Source organism: Panthera pardus, unplaced genomic scaffold (genome assembly GCF_024362965.1).
Source record: "Panthera pardus isolate Hobbes unplaced genomic scaffold, ASM2436296v1 HiC_scaffold_25, whole genome shotgun sequence".
Taxonomy (NCBI): domain Eukaryota; kingdom Metazoa; phylum Chordata; class Mammalia; order Carnivora; family Felidae; genus Panthera; species Panthera pardus.
The window spans coordinates 60,005,729-60,020,667 of record NW_026526821.1 but is presented as its reverse complement, the minus strand read 5'-3'; the positions used below and the strand labels follow the sequence as shown (position 1 = coordinate 60,020,667).

Below are 14,939 nucleotides of genomic sequence, written 5' to 3'. Positions count from 1 at the left end.
CTGAATAATATTCTGTTGTATATATATATTCCACATCTTCTTTATCCATTCATCTATCAGTGCATACTTTGGCTGCTTATATATTTTGGCTATTGTAAGTAATGCTGTTATAAACATAAGGGTACATGTATACCTTTGAATTAGTGTTTTTGTATTTTTGGGGGGTAAGTGCCCGGTAGTGTCATTACTGGATTGTAAGATAGTTATATTTTTAACTTTTTGAGGAATCTCCATACTGTTTTCCACAGTGGCTGCACCAGTTTGCATTCCCACCAACAGTGCACTAGGGTTCCTTTTTTTCCACATCCTGGCCAACACTTAATATATGTTTTTAAAACTAAATTTTTCTTTAAGCTTTAGTCCTATTTCACAAGTTCTGATGATATTTGTAATTTCCATTTTAATATATGTTAGCTGATTTATAGAAATGTAGTTTTTAATTTACAAAAGTGGGATTTTCTGATTATTTTCTTGTTACTTCATTGAGATCACAGAACATAAATGTATCTTTTTGAAATATGTTGAGAGGGGCGCCTGGGTGGCTCAGTAGGTTAAGCATCTGACTTCGGCTCAGGTCATGATCTGGCAGTTCGTGAGTTTGAGCCCTGTATCAGGCTCTGTGCTGACAGCTCAGAGCCTGGAGCCTCCTTCAGAGTCTGTGTCTCCCTCTCTCTCTGCCCCTTCTCTCCTTGCACACTGTCTCTCTTTCTCTCTCTCAAAAATAAATAAACATTAAAAAAATTGAAATATGTTGAGAATTAATTTACAACCTAATACATGGTTGATTATTGTAAATGTTTAATATGTGATTGGAAGGAGTTTATATTCTGCAGTACTGTGTGCCTTGTTCTCTATAGAGTTAACCCTTGAACAACATGGATTTGAACTCCAGGAGTTCACTCACATGCAAAGTTTTTTTGTTGTTTTTTTTTTTATAAATACAGTGCTATAAATATATTTCCCTTTAGATTTTATTCATAACATTATTATTTCTCTGGTTTATTTTATTATAGGAATATAGTATGTAATACACATAGCATAGAAAATATGTGCTAATCAACTATTTATGTTATTACTAAGGCTTACGGTTAGTGGTAGGCTATTAGTAGTTAGGTTTTTGAGGAGTCAAAAGTTATACATGGATTTTTGACTATGCAGGGCGACAAACATCTCTAACCTCCACATTGTTCAAGGGTAAACTGTTTTTAATCAGATTTGTTTATCATTTTGCTCAAGTGTTTTTTATTCTTTTTTTTCTGGAGTGCGTTTTTTCTCTGTTACTGAGAGAGGTGGGTTAAAATCTCCTGCCCTAATTGTAAATTGTCTGTTTCTCCTTGAGTTCTGTTAATTTTGTTTAATATATTTTAGTACTTTATTATTAGGTGAGTACACTCATTTTTTGATGAATTGATGCACTGATTTGTTATTCTATTATGTTTTATTTATATTTTATTTTTTTATTTATTTCTAGTAATGCTTTTTGCCTTAAAGTATACATGATATGGCTATACCAGCTTTGAGTCACATGATATTTTTCTATTTTTATTTTTCTGTCTCCTTAAGTAGCGCATATTTGAGATTTTTAAATCCAGAGTGTCAATCTTTATATTTTACCTAGACCACTTAGCCCATTACATTTAACCCTTGATGTAATTAATGAAGTATACTTATTATCTTTATCTTATTTAGTCCTTATTCTGTTTCTTTTTTTCTCCTTTCTAACCGTTTTTGGGATTGGGTTTTTTTGTTTGTTTTGTTTTTAATTCCATATTTTCCTCCTTCCATGAGCTTGGAAGTTGTATACTCTTCCACTTACTTTTAGTGGTTACTCCAGGATAAAAGTATCCTTTTTAACAAAGATATTTGAACTATTAGTGTTTAATGTTACCCTCTTTCCAGACGGACAATGCATACCACAGAATACATGAAGAACATTTATCTACTTCTCAATTTATATATCATTATTCTCATTTATTTTAATTCTCTGTTTTAAATCCCATAATAGCTTCTTAAGTTTATTCATATTGTAAGCTTTTTGTTGTGTTTCATTTCTTTTTGTGTCTCTGACCTTCCATTTGAGATTATTTCTCCTGGCCTGAAGAACACCTTTTAGAATTTCCTTTAGTATGAATCTGTTAGTGAGGCATTCCATTTTTGCTTTTCTAAAAATACCATTATCTCATCTTAATTCTTGAAGGGTATACTTATTGGGTGAGGACCTCTTTGTTGAAATTCTCTTTAACATTTTAAAGATACTATTCCCTTGTGTTCGCTTTCATGGTTTCTTTTGAGAAGTCAGATATCAGCCTAAAGTTTTCATGTGTCTTTGGCTTTCAGCAGTTTTATTATGATGTGGCCAGGTTCAGTTTCCTTTTATTTATTCTGCCTATAGAGCTTTATCAATGTATGGTTTTATGTTTTTATCCATTTTACAATGTTATGAACCATTATTTCTTCTCAGGGATTCTAGTTATGCCTGTGATATACCTTCCTGTTATATCAATGTGTCGTCTTTTCTGTGTTTTTCACATAATTGAATTTCCATGGTTCTTTCTAGGTTGTTTCTTCTTATCTGTCTTCTGGTTCACTAATTTTCTCTTCAGCTGTTTCTCCTGTCCTGTTAAACCCATCTTTTGGGTTCCTAGTTTTGTCTCCAGTGTTTTCTAGTTTTAGGTATTCCATTTAACTATTTTTTATAGTTCTTTACTTTCTAAAGTTTTTAATCTTTTGCTCCCTGGATGTTAGAAACATAGTCATTTTTAAATTTTGGTTTTATAACCTCAGTGTATAGACATTTTGTGGGTTTCTGTATGCTGGCTTCCATCCTGTGATTCGTTTTTTCATGTGACTCATTATTTTCATATATTGTGCTGGATATTATACTTGTAAAACTGCAAAATAATTTGAGGTCAAGGATGGTGTTTTCTTTCTCCAGAGAAAATTTATGTGTACAATCCACCAGGAGTCTGAATGAACTAGCAATATGGAATCATCTTATTCCAAATTTAGAATTGATAGAATCTGGAGGTGATTGGCCAATAACAGGGAGGTCCTGTTTATTTTCTATTCATTCTAACTGCTAGGGTGCAGTTCTCCAGGATTTTACTCCACAATAAAGAGTAGTCAACCTTACCCCTCTGAGTCCTTAATAGGCCCAATACCTGGACCCCTAAGCACTGCTTAAGCTCACCTTCTCTAGAATCAGCAAATGACCATTGCTTCTCTTCCTTGGTGCTAAGATCAAGTGCAGAATCAGCAAATGACTCCAAGGGAAAGAAATTGTAAGCATTTTGTTCCCCTTATTGTGTTCCTTTTCTGTCTTTAGGTTGTCTTAGTAATATATTAAGTTTTTATTGTTAAATGGCAATCTTCATTGTAACATGTTGACCAATGCTTTGCTTTTATGATGCATGAAAACAATTTAGCATTAATGATGTTTTATAATGTTACTGCCTTACTTAGTGCACCCTTAGTATTTCCCCTTAATCTTGACAGAAATCTCCATTTTTAACTTACATTTATTTTAAAATCTTTTTTACTAAAAGAAGAAAACACGGTGCATATAGAAGTAAAAGAAAACCCTGAAGAAGAGGAGGAGGAGGAGGAAGAAGAGAGTGAAGAGGAAGAAAGTGAAGAGGAAGAGGAAGAGGAAGGAGAAAGTGAAGGCAGTGAAGGTGATGAAGAAGATGAAAAGGTGTCCGATGAGAAAGAAGCGGGGAAAATGTTAGATAAAAAACCAAGTAAAGAAATGAGTTCAGAATCTGAATACGACTCTGATGATGATCGAACTAAAGAAGAAAGGGCTTATGACAAAGCCAAACGGAGGATTGAGGTATTTATTTTCCCGTTTGTCTTTCTCTTTACTCCTTTCCTCCCCACTCCTCTAGGATCATTAGAACTATCCTCTGAACTAAAGACAATGTGGTACTGGTATGAGAACAGATAATACAGGTGAATGAAACAACTGAAAGTCCAAGAATAAACCCTCATATTTCTGGCCTATTGATTTGTTGTCAAAGATACCAAAGCAATTCAGTGGGAAAAGGATACCTTTCTCAACCAAATGATGCTAGTTAAATTAATAAAAAGTTTAGTCTCTGACCCCACATCATACCTAAAAGTAATCTTAGATCAGAGATAGAGCTAAAGATGTAATAAACTAAAGGTATGAATTTAGAAAAAATGCAGAGCAAAATATTTATGACTTTGGGTTAGACAACAGGTCTTTGACACCGATCTAACCCAAGGACCTTACTCCCTGACCTAAGTCATAATGGTATACTGCTTCATCAGTTATTTCTTGTTTTCTCTAAATTTTTATGTGTTCTTTGAGTGTTGGTTTACTCTGAGCACATACCTTCTAGTCATAAACACTAAACTAGTGTTTGCCTTGTATATTTTAGGTAGTTGCTGTGAGGCATCTGATCACTTTAGTTGTTTAAATCTGGTGGGTTACTGAGGCATCTTTCTATTTAGTAAAGTGTACATACCTACCAGGCTTAGTATATTTTTCCTATGTAATGCAGTAGACTTGAGAGTTTTCTTCAATTCTGTCAGCTTAGTATAAATAATAACAATAAAAACTAGTTTTCTTGAGGGTGCTAAACTGTTTTAAAGCTAAAAATTATTTTAGCTTTTCTTTGTTAAAAGGGGTGCCTGGGTGGCTCAGTCAGTTGAGTGGCCAACTCTTTTGATTTTGGCTCAGGTCATGATCCCAGGGTTGTGGGATTGAGTCCTGTGTCAGACTCTGCTCTGAGTATGGAGCCTGTTTTAGATTCTCTCTGTCTCTATAATAATAACAACAATAATAATAATATATATTTTTTTATTTATAATCCTAATTTTTTAATTTTTTTGTTTTGATAACCTGTATGTCAGTGTTTGCCTCTTTCCTCTGTGAAGCCTACAAAGGGATACATTTTCAGAATTTCTTAAGAAGGTCTGTTGATTTAAGTTCGATTTCTCACCCTATCACTATTGACAGTTTTAGGCAATATAATTCTGTTTTGGAGGATAGTCCTCTTCATTTAGGACATTATACAGCATCCCTGCCCCCCACCCACTAGATACCAGTGGCATTCCCTTCTCCTTCCCATTATAACTGCAGCTTCCCATAGCACCTACTCAAGCCAACTGTCTTGCTCTATACCCATTTGTGAGAGACAGTTTGTACTGTGATCATTTAAAAATAATGGGTATAAAGCAGAAAGTAAAAGTTTCCCCATTATCTCACTTCCCAGACCTGTTCATAGTTCTGCACATGTTCAAGTTTTTTAAAATGTTTAATTAAAACTAAGAGGCACCTGGGTAGCTTAATCAGTTAAGCATCTGACTCTTGATTTCAGCTTGGGTCATGATCTCACAGGTTGTGAGACTGAGCCCCGCATCAGGCTGCCTGCTGACGGTGTGGAGCCTGCTTAGGATTTTCTCTCTCCCCATCTCCCTCCCTCTCTTCCTACCCCTCCCCAACTTGTACTGTCTCTCTCAAAATAATAAACATTAAAAAAAACGAAGTTAGATAATAAATTTTGTAGATACATATTCTTTTCTTCACATAATATGCTATGGACCTCTTAGCACAATAGTTTTTTTAAGCAGCTTTGTTGAGATATCTACATATCAAAGAATTGATCCATTTTAAGTGTACAATTCAGTACAATTTTGTAAATTAGAGTTGTTCATCTATTGTCACAACTCAACATTAGAGTATTTTTATCACCCCAGGACACCAATTTGCGTCATTCCCTATTCCTAGTCCTACATATACAGCAGTTTCTATGCCCACCCTCCCTGTCCCCTCATCTACAGTTTTGTTTTCCATGGTGTGGTCAGTTGCATTCTGGAAGCAGATGATCCTCCTCCTGATGTATTGTCAGAGGGTCAGTAGTTGCCTAACACTATGTCATTCACCTTACTTCATCTCATTACATAGGCATTTCATAATCTCACATCATCATAAGAAGAAGGGTGAGTGCAGTACAATAACATACTTTGAGAGAGACCATATGTACATAACTTTTATTGCGGTATATTGTTATCCTCGTATTTTATTACTAGTTATTATTAATCTTTTACTGTGCCTAGTTTACAAATTTATCATTGATATGTATAGAAAAAACATGTAGTATATATAGGGTTTGGTACTATCTGCAGTATCAGGCATCCACTGGGGGTCTTGGAATGTATCACCACCCCTTGGATAAGGAGGGACAGATGTAAATTCAGTCATATAATATGTGTTTTTTTGTGTCTGGCTTATTTTACTTACCCTGGTTATCTGTGTGGTAGCTGTATCAGAATTTTGTTCATTTTTATTGCCAAATAGCATTTTGCTGTATAAATATACCATATTTTATTATTATCTATTCACTAGAGGACAGAGTTGTTTCTGCTTTTTGGCTATTATGAATAGTACTGTTATATACATGCATTTGCATATGAATCTTTGTATGGAAATGTGTTTTCATTTGGGGGGGAAGGGTGGGAGTATGTACTCCTAAGAGTGAAATTGCTGGATAATATGGTAAATTTGTGTTTAACTTTTTCAGAAATTGTTAAACTCTTTTCCAAAGTGGCTGCACAATTATAGATTCCAACCAGTTGAAGGTTCTCTGTATCCTCACTAATACTTGTTAACCTTTGTCTTTTCAATTATAGCCATTCTAGTGGATATGAAATAGTATATATCTTATTGTGGTTTTAATTTGCATTTCTCTGATGTTGAGCATTTCTCAGTTTGCTTATTGGCCCTTCCTGTATCTTCATTGGTAAAACATGTATTCAAATTATTTGTCTTTTTATTATTGAGTTGTAAGAGTTCTTTTAGTTTTTTTAAATTTTGTTAACGTCAGTTTATCAAAATTTGCTGTTATAGAGCATGCTTCTAGTGTTGTAGTATAGAAATCTTTGTCTAACCTAATGTCATGAATATTTTGTCCTGTTTATTTCTAAATTTATACCTTCAGTTTCTTCTGTCTTTAGCGCTACCTCTGATAAATTAAAAAAAAATTTTTTTAAATATTTATTCATTTTTGAGAGACAGAATGTGAGTGGGGGAGGGTCAGAGAGAGAGGGAAACACAGCATCCAAAGCAGGCTCCAGGCTCTGAGCTATCAGCACAGAGCCCGATGTGGGGCTCGAACTCATGGACCGCGAGATCATGACCTAAGCTGAAGTTGCATGCTTAACCGACTGAGCCACCCAGGCGCCCCCTGATCTGTTTTAAGATACCTTTTATGCATGATGTGGGGTCATAGACAAAGTTCATTTTTTATTAATTTAACTAGCATCATTGTTTGAAAAAGCTATCCTTTTCCCATTGCTTTGGCATCTTTGACAAATCAATAGGTCGGAAATATGAAGGTTTATTTGTGGACTTTCATTTCTGTTTCATTCACCTGTATTATCTGTTCTTCTGCTAGTACCACACTCTCTTTATTATAGTTTTATAGTAAGTTTTAAGATAGGGAAATCTTCCATTGTTATTCCTTTTCAAGATTATTTTGGCTATTACAGGTCACTTGCTTTTCCATATAAATTTTATGTTCAGTTTGTCAATTTCTGCAAAAATCTTGCTTAGATTTAGCTGGTGATTGTGTTGAATCTATAGGTCAATTTAGGGAGAATTATCTATTTTAATATTATTGAAATAGGCTGATGATTATACATTCAGTTGGATCTTTTACAGTTTCTTCTAGTAGTGTCTTATAGTTTTCATAGTTTGAGATTTGTAATTCTTTTAAATTTATTACTAGGTATTTTACTGTTTTTGATACTATTGAATGGGATCACAATTGAAAAAATTTTTTTTTCATTTTTCAGTATAAAGAAATACAGTTGAGTCTTATAGATTGATCTTGTATCCTGTAGCTATACTGAAATATTTTTTATTCTAATAATATGTGTGTTATGTGTTAAGCTAACACATTCTTTGTGGGGAAAGCATTCAGATTTTCACCATTAACTATGATGTTAATAGTGCCCTTTATAGGTTTGAGGAACTTCCTTTCTTTTCCTAATTTGTGAGAGTTTATATCATAAATGGATATGGGTACTTTTTGTATGATATGTATTGAGGTTTTTTTTTTTTTTTTTGTATTAATATATGATGTATTAACATTAGCTTTCAAATGTTAAGCTAACACACTTGCATTACTAGAATATATCCCACTTGATCCTGGTATGTAATTCTCTTTATATGTTACTGGATTTGGCAATATTTTGCTGAGGTTTTTGTGGTCTATACTTAGAAGTGATGTTGATCAGTAGCTTTGCTTATCATATGTTGGTCTGGCTTTGGTGTCAATTTAAAATTAGCTTCCTTAGGATTGGTCAGGAAGTCTTCCTCCTCTTTTTTTCTGCAAGAGTTTGTGAAACATTGTTTTTTCTGTTTTAAATGGTAGGCAAAATTTACTAACAAAGCTTTTTTCTGTGGGGAGATTTATAAATTTCTAATTCAATTTCTTGTTATCTTTTTGTCATATTTTCTTTTTCATCTTGAGTCATGCTCAGTAATTTTTGTCTTTCTAATAGCTATTGTGTTTTATCTAGGTTGTGAGCATGAAGTTCTTCATTGTATCTTTTTACAGTCTTCTCCGTTTCGGTAAAGTTAGTGGTGTCTCTTTTGATTCTGATTTTGGTGACCAGTGTCTTTCCTCCCATCCTCACCCCCCGCCCCCCCCCCCCCCCGTCAATCTAGTGAAAGGTTTTCCACCTTTTTGATCATCTCAGAGATCCAGTTTTTGGTTTTCTATTTAGCCCTTTGAATATGTTACCCCATTGCCTTCTGGCCTTTTTTTTTTTTTTTTTTTTTGATGAAAATTAAGCTATTAATCTTACTTGGGTGCCGTTGTACACAATGAGTGATTTTTCTATATGAAGATATTTTTTTTAACCTTGATTTTTAACAACTTTAATGTGTGTTGATGAGGATATATTTGTATTTATTCTGCTTAGAGTTTATTCAGTGTCTTAGATATGTAGATGAAGGTTTTTCATCCATTTTTGCAAAGTTTTCTGCCATTATTTCTTCAGGTATTTTTGCTGCCTATTTCTCTTTCTCCCTTCCTTCTGGACTCCCATTATATGCACATTGGTGCACTTGAGAGTATCCCACAGGTCTCTTGAGGTCTTTTCACTTTTCCCAGTTGTCTTTTCTTTTTATTGTTCAGATTATATAACCTCTCTTAATCTATGACTTTAGATTCTTCTGCCAGTTTGCATCTACTGTTGAGCCCCTCTAGTGATTTTTTTTAATATGTTAATGAATTTTTTAACTTATAGTGATTTGTTTTCTCTTTGTTGATGTCTTCTGTTGATTAGTCATCATTACACTTTCCTTTATTTCTTTAAATATGGTTCTCTTTAGTCCTTTGAACATATTTATATTAGCTGCTTTCAAGTCGTTGCTAAGTCTAATATCTGAGCTTCTCACCTTTTTTTAAGTTTACTTACTTGGAGAGAGAGAGAGAGAGAGAGAGAGAGAGAGAGAGAGAGAGAGAGAATGAGCTGGGGAAGGGCACAGAGAAAGAGAGAGAGGAAGAGAGAATCCCAAGCATGCTCCACACTGCCAGCACAGAGCCTGATGCAGGGCTCATACTCATAAACCCTGACTGAGATCATGACCTGAGCCGAAATCTAGAGTTGGATGCTTAACCAGCTGAGCCACCCAGGCACCCCAAGGTTTCTGACATTCTGTAGACCACTTTTTCTTTTATAGGTCACATTTTGCTGTTTCTTTGTATGTCTTGTAATTTTTTGTTTATAAGTAGACATTTTAGAGAATATAGCAATTCTATATATTTAGATATATCTATAGATTTAGATATATCTGTATATTTAGAGAATATATGAATTCTTTTAGCTCCTTACAAATGTAGTGGTTTTAGCTATTTTTGTTTACTTGATCATTGAGTCTTGTGGATTGCTTCTGTAGTATGATGCTGATGATGTTTCTTCTCAGGTATTTGTTTGTTTTTGGTATGTTTCTTAAGCCTGGCTTCTTAGGGCTTGTACCTGATTGCTAATCCTAGTGGTCAGCCAAGTGACTTGTCAGTGGTTGTGCTTAAACACCTGGAGCTGGTAAGGATTCCACCATTTCCCAGTGGATCTGGCAGTTTACTAGTCCACTCTTTATGCATTTGTAAGCCTCTTGTTGAGCCGGTAATGAGTAATTTACTAAGGACCTGTCTGGTTTCTTCTGACAGCCCTCTGTAGGAACACAGCTTTCTAGAGTACCAGTGATAGATAGGATCTTAGCAGTGCCTACTTTGGCTGTCTTGTTCCATATACTCCTCTGTTAAATTTCTGATTGATCCTTCCAGGTTATTGCTTGCCCCACCACTATTGAGACCTTAGTCTAGTTGCGATTTTAGCCTTTTCTCTTTTTTTGCCATTGACATCTCTCCTGTTTTAGACAGTGCTTTCAGGTATGAAACCCCCTGCTCCTCTATCTCATACCTCTTCACCCCATGGAGCTGTGGGAGTGTGGGGAGTATGATGGAACAAGTCTAGTCTAAAACTTCATAGGCTTCTGTTACTCTCACAGGTGGGCAATAGATTTTCTTGAATTAATGTTTTCTCAGTTTGTTATGTTGCCTTTGGTTGGTTTCTAGAGTCTTTCAGTGGTGGTTGTTTTGGTTATTTTGCTCAGTTTTGTTTCCTTTTGGGGGAGAGGATTTGCTGAGCCATTCATTTCATCATTGAAGAAGTCCTGCCTCAGTACCTTTACTGCTACAAATTGTACTCCATCTTATGGAAAGATCCTAATTAGTCTGTTTGAGCTGCCAGAACAAAATTTCTCAGACTGGGTGCCTTAAACAACAGAAATTTATTTTCTGATAGCTTTTAAGGCTAAAAGTTCAAGATTAAAGAGTCAGACGGTGGTTTTCTGGTGAGGGCTCTCTCTGGTTAGCAGATGCCTGTCTTCTCACTGAGTCCTCATATGACCTTTACCCTGTGCAGGCTCAAAGAGAGATTTTTTTTTTTTTTTTTTTTTTTTTTTTTTAAACTTCTCCTCTTAAGGACACTTGTCCTATTGGATTACGGCCCCACCCATATGAGTTCATGTAACTTTAATTGCCTCGTTAAAAGCCCCATCTCCAAATATAGTCACATTAGGAGTTAAGAATTCAGTGTATAAATTTGGGAGAGATGCACTTCAGTCCATAACATTTCATGATTCCAAAACCTTGCCACATATAACTTTCTAAAATCCATAGCAGACTTTTGGATAAGAATCTCCATTGTGGAAGGAGTCTCTAAATGATTCTATGCAACCACTAGGTTTCAGCCTTGGGTTTGAGGAAATATTCATTAAGAAACCCCCAACTACAGATGATTAAGTGGTTACTAATTTTTGCTGTTCTAAAACAATACTGCAGTGAACAAACACGGTTGTACATATGCATTTCTGTATGCTTATGTCATTGTTTCAGGACAGATACTTTCAGGTAGAATTTCTGAGTTAAAGTCTAAACTACATTGCCTTCCAGAAAATTGTAATGCTACACCAAGTGTGGGAGAAAAGGCAAATTTTCAACCATTTCAGATCCTAACTAAGGTCATGATGTCTATATTTGAGTCTTACAGAGTGTAAGGTTCTTATGTTGACTTTTGACATTCCAAAATGTTTTTTCATTCCATTTTCTGTAGAAAGATCCAGTGTCTAGTGGTAGAAAGTAATTTTTACAAAAATGGTTTTTAGATGGAAAATAGTTTTATAAATCACATCAAAATTTTGTTAGAAGTCTTATCTCCTTTAAATGCCCAGTTTACTATACTCAAAAAGTTGGCCTTTCAAGGAGCTGCTGGCATGTGTGTTTTTGTTTGGTTTTCAGCTGAAGTAGCTAGGTATATGCTACAAGAGAAACACATGATCCAAGGACATGCCTCTCAGGCTTGATGAGTGGTATCTTAAGGTAGGAAATGTCATTAGACATCTTAGGCTGAGGATTAAATATACCCTCTCTTAATTGAAAGTTTTTTCGGTAAAGTTTATTTTAACTTATTTTGAGAGACAGAGAGCGCACACATGCAAGTGGGAGAGAGTGAGGGAAACAGATTCCCATGCAGGCTCCAGGCTTTTAGCACAGAGCTTGATGTGGAGCTCAAATTAATAAACCAGAGCTGAAGTCAAGAGACGCTTAACTGACTAAGCCACCCAGGTGCCCCTCAATTGAAAGGTTTTATAGCGTTTGTACACTATCAAAGTTTTCAAATAAATTGCTTTGAAATATTTTATTTTATAGTTTTGAAGTTCTAATGAAATTGTTTGAATGCAAGAGTATATATACCTCCTTTTATATAAATCCCCACATAAGTTAGAGGTTGTACTGTATACTAAGTATGATAGAAGATCAATTTCTTATATTCCATTAAATAAGCAATGTACAATAGTGTTCAGAAAGTTGGAGCCAAAATTTTACATGATTTTTACTCTTAATTTAATAATGTTGCTCTGAAATCTATTTTAGCAGGTTTCCCTTTGTCCAAAGGTACTGTAAAGGGAATTAGATTGTAAAGTTTACATTGTAAAGTGCAGTTACATGTAGTTAAATCAGCAGAGAACCTTGGATGAAGGTTCTGGCATTCTCTTGCTAAGGCAACATAATTTAAAGGATGATGGCAGTCAAGGTTTGAAATAATTTTGTGATTTTTTTTTTCATTCCTAGAAACGGCGACTTGAACACAGTAAAAATGTAAATACAGAAAAGCTAAGAGCTCCTGTTATTTGTGTACTTGGACATGTGGATACAGGGAAGACAAAAATTCTAGATAAAGTAAGAAAATATTGTTAGCTTTGATACAACTTCTTAAGTAAGTGAATGATATCTTATAAAAAGCTAATAGAAACCATAGCACATATAGGCAGTTCTGTTAAATAGGTTGCTACCTTCGTACTGCTTTTGCTTTTTTTTATATGTTGAAATACAAATCTGAATCTGCTATCTTATCCCAGCTTCGTCACACACATGTACAAGATGGTGAAGCAGGTGGCATTACGCAACAAATTGGGGCCACCAATGTTCCCCTTGAAGCTATTAATGAACAGACTAAGATGATTAAAAATGTAAGTACAAATGTAAATGTATTTTGCATGTTTCAGTCTCTAACAAAAATTCAAATATAGGAAAAAAGGTTAGTATAAAGACCCACGTGCTCACTATTTATAATTAACATTTGTGCCACTTTGCTCTGTTTTGCTTCAGATCTTTTTTTTCACCCCCAAAAGAAAACATTAGATGAATAGGAGCCCTCAAGTTTCATTTCCTTTCCTCTTGCTCCCAGAGGCAATCACTATTTTGAAGTTAGAGTATGTTTCGCCTACATGTTTTAACACTTTCACCATAGATCTCCATGTTTAAAAACTGTTTCCTCCCACACCCTTTTTAGCTTCTATCAAATTGATTGTATTTTCTTTATCTCCCTTATATTCTCTACTTTGGAGATATTCAGCTTATTTATCCAAAATATAACACAATAAAGAAAATCACATAAGATTAAGGTAAAAACTTAATGAATCATTATAAAGCAAAACCTTAGTGTAATCCATGTTAGGAGATAGAACCTTGGCAATTACCTCAGAAGACCTCTCTTATGTCCCTTTCCAATCAAAACACTCTTCTACTCAGGAGGAACTTTTAAAGTAATCTCTACCTTTAATGTGTTAGAGGTTGCAAAATGTTCCTATTCTAAGCCTATTATTGTGTTTTTTTATTGGATTACTTCTTTAGAAAACTGCCTGGTTTGCTGTTTGGTTACTCAGGATAATATGTATCGTGAAGGCAGAATAAATGCCTAATCCTTTACCTTATTTACTAACTTTTAAAATAGTGACTAATTTTGTTCGGTTTTGTATTGCTGTAAAGTCATGGATTGAAACATATTTACTGTGTTTTAATTCATTTATTCTTGCGGTGAGATAGTCTCATCTTCATCTACTGATTGGCTACTGAGTCTTTTTGGTTCGCTTTTAGTAGTGTTTGGTTGCATCCATGCTGTTTGGTGTAGCAGAATCTTCTAGGCTCATCTACATACCATGCTCCAGTCTTGGAACTGGGCCTTATAAAAAAAAAAAAAGAAAGAATCCGTAATTCCATTATCCTAGAGCAGGTGAAAAAGGGTAAATTTGGAACTGAGAAGTAATAAAATTGATAAATGACACACATGATAAATTATTACATGCTAATGTGTCTTTACTCCTTATTTTGTCTTAGTTTAGTATATAGAAAGGGTCTACAAATTTGTCTCCAGTTTGAGGAAGGGAGGTTTGGTTGAGATTATGTTTTATGAAGCTTGTTTTCTGGTAGATTCCTAAGGAAGGAATAATGGGAATAATATTCTTTGAATTTTTGAATATTGCATACTTTGTGGCCTTCATCCTGGAAGGTCAGTTGGCTCCATATAAAATATTTGATTCTCATTTTCTTTCCTTAAATATCTTAAATGTTACGCTGGTTTCTTCTCACATAAATTATTGCCTTTCAAGTTTGATCATAAGCTGGTTTTCATCTTTTTATAAGTAATGTGGCCTTTCTGCATCTTGGTGTTGATTGTTCCAGGTCAGTTTTCCAGTTATGTGGAAATTTTCTAGTTCCATCTCAGTATGTAGTTTAAAATATTTGAGCACCATTTTCTTGAATTATAGTTTTTTAAATTCATAATTTAGAATTTATCTTGGTTGTAATTTATCTGGTATTTCTATGTTAGTCATTGGGGATTTTTCAACAGCTCATTCCACTAGTTGCCAGAACTTGAAATCTGGTTTTATTTTAGAACACAGTTAAAGAGCACGATTTTTATTAGACGTATATTAAAGTTCTCAGGATAACTTTTATATGACAATTCTATTTTTTGTATTCCAGAAATACAAAATAGAAATAATTATGGTGCCCAGTGAATGTTGATTTAAAATCACCAGTATGCAAATATGAGGTTTT

The 14,939-nt window shown here is 34.4% G+C and overlaps 1 protein-coding gene across 1 annotated transcript in view; it reads left to right on the top strand.

The window, feature by feature from the left end:
• Positions 1-14,939, top strand: part of EIF5B (eukaryotic translation initiation factor 5B) — a 71,407-nt gene that overhangs the window by 31,832 nt on the left and 24,636 nt on the right. Inside the window, exons 11-13 of the mRNA XM_019454356.2 lie at positions 3,546-3,832; positions 12,672-12,779; positions 12,959-13,069. Coding sequence (XP_019309901.2) covers positions 3,546-3,832; positions 12,672-12,779; positions 12,959-13,069 — 506 coding nt within the window. The remainder of the gene's footprint in view (positions 1-3,545; positions 3,833-12,671; positions 12,780-12,958; positions 13,070-14,939) is intronic.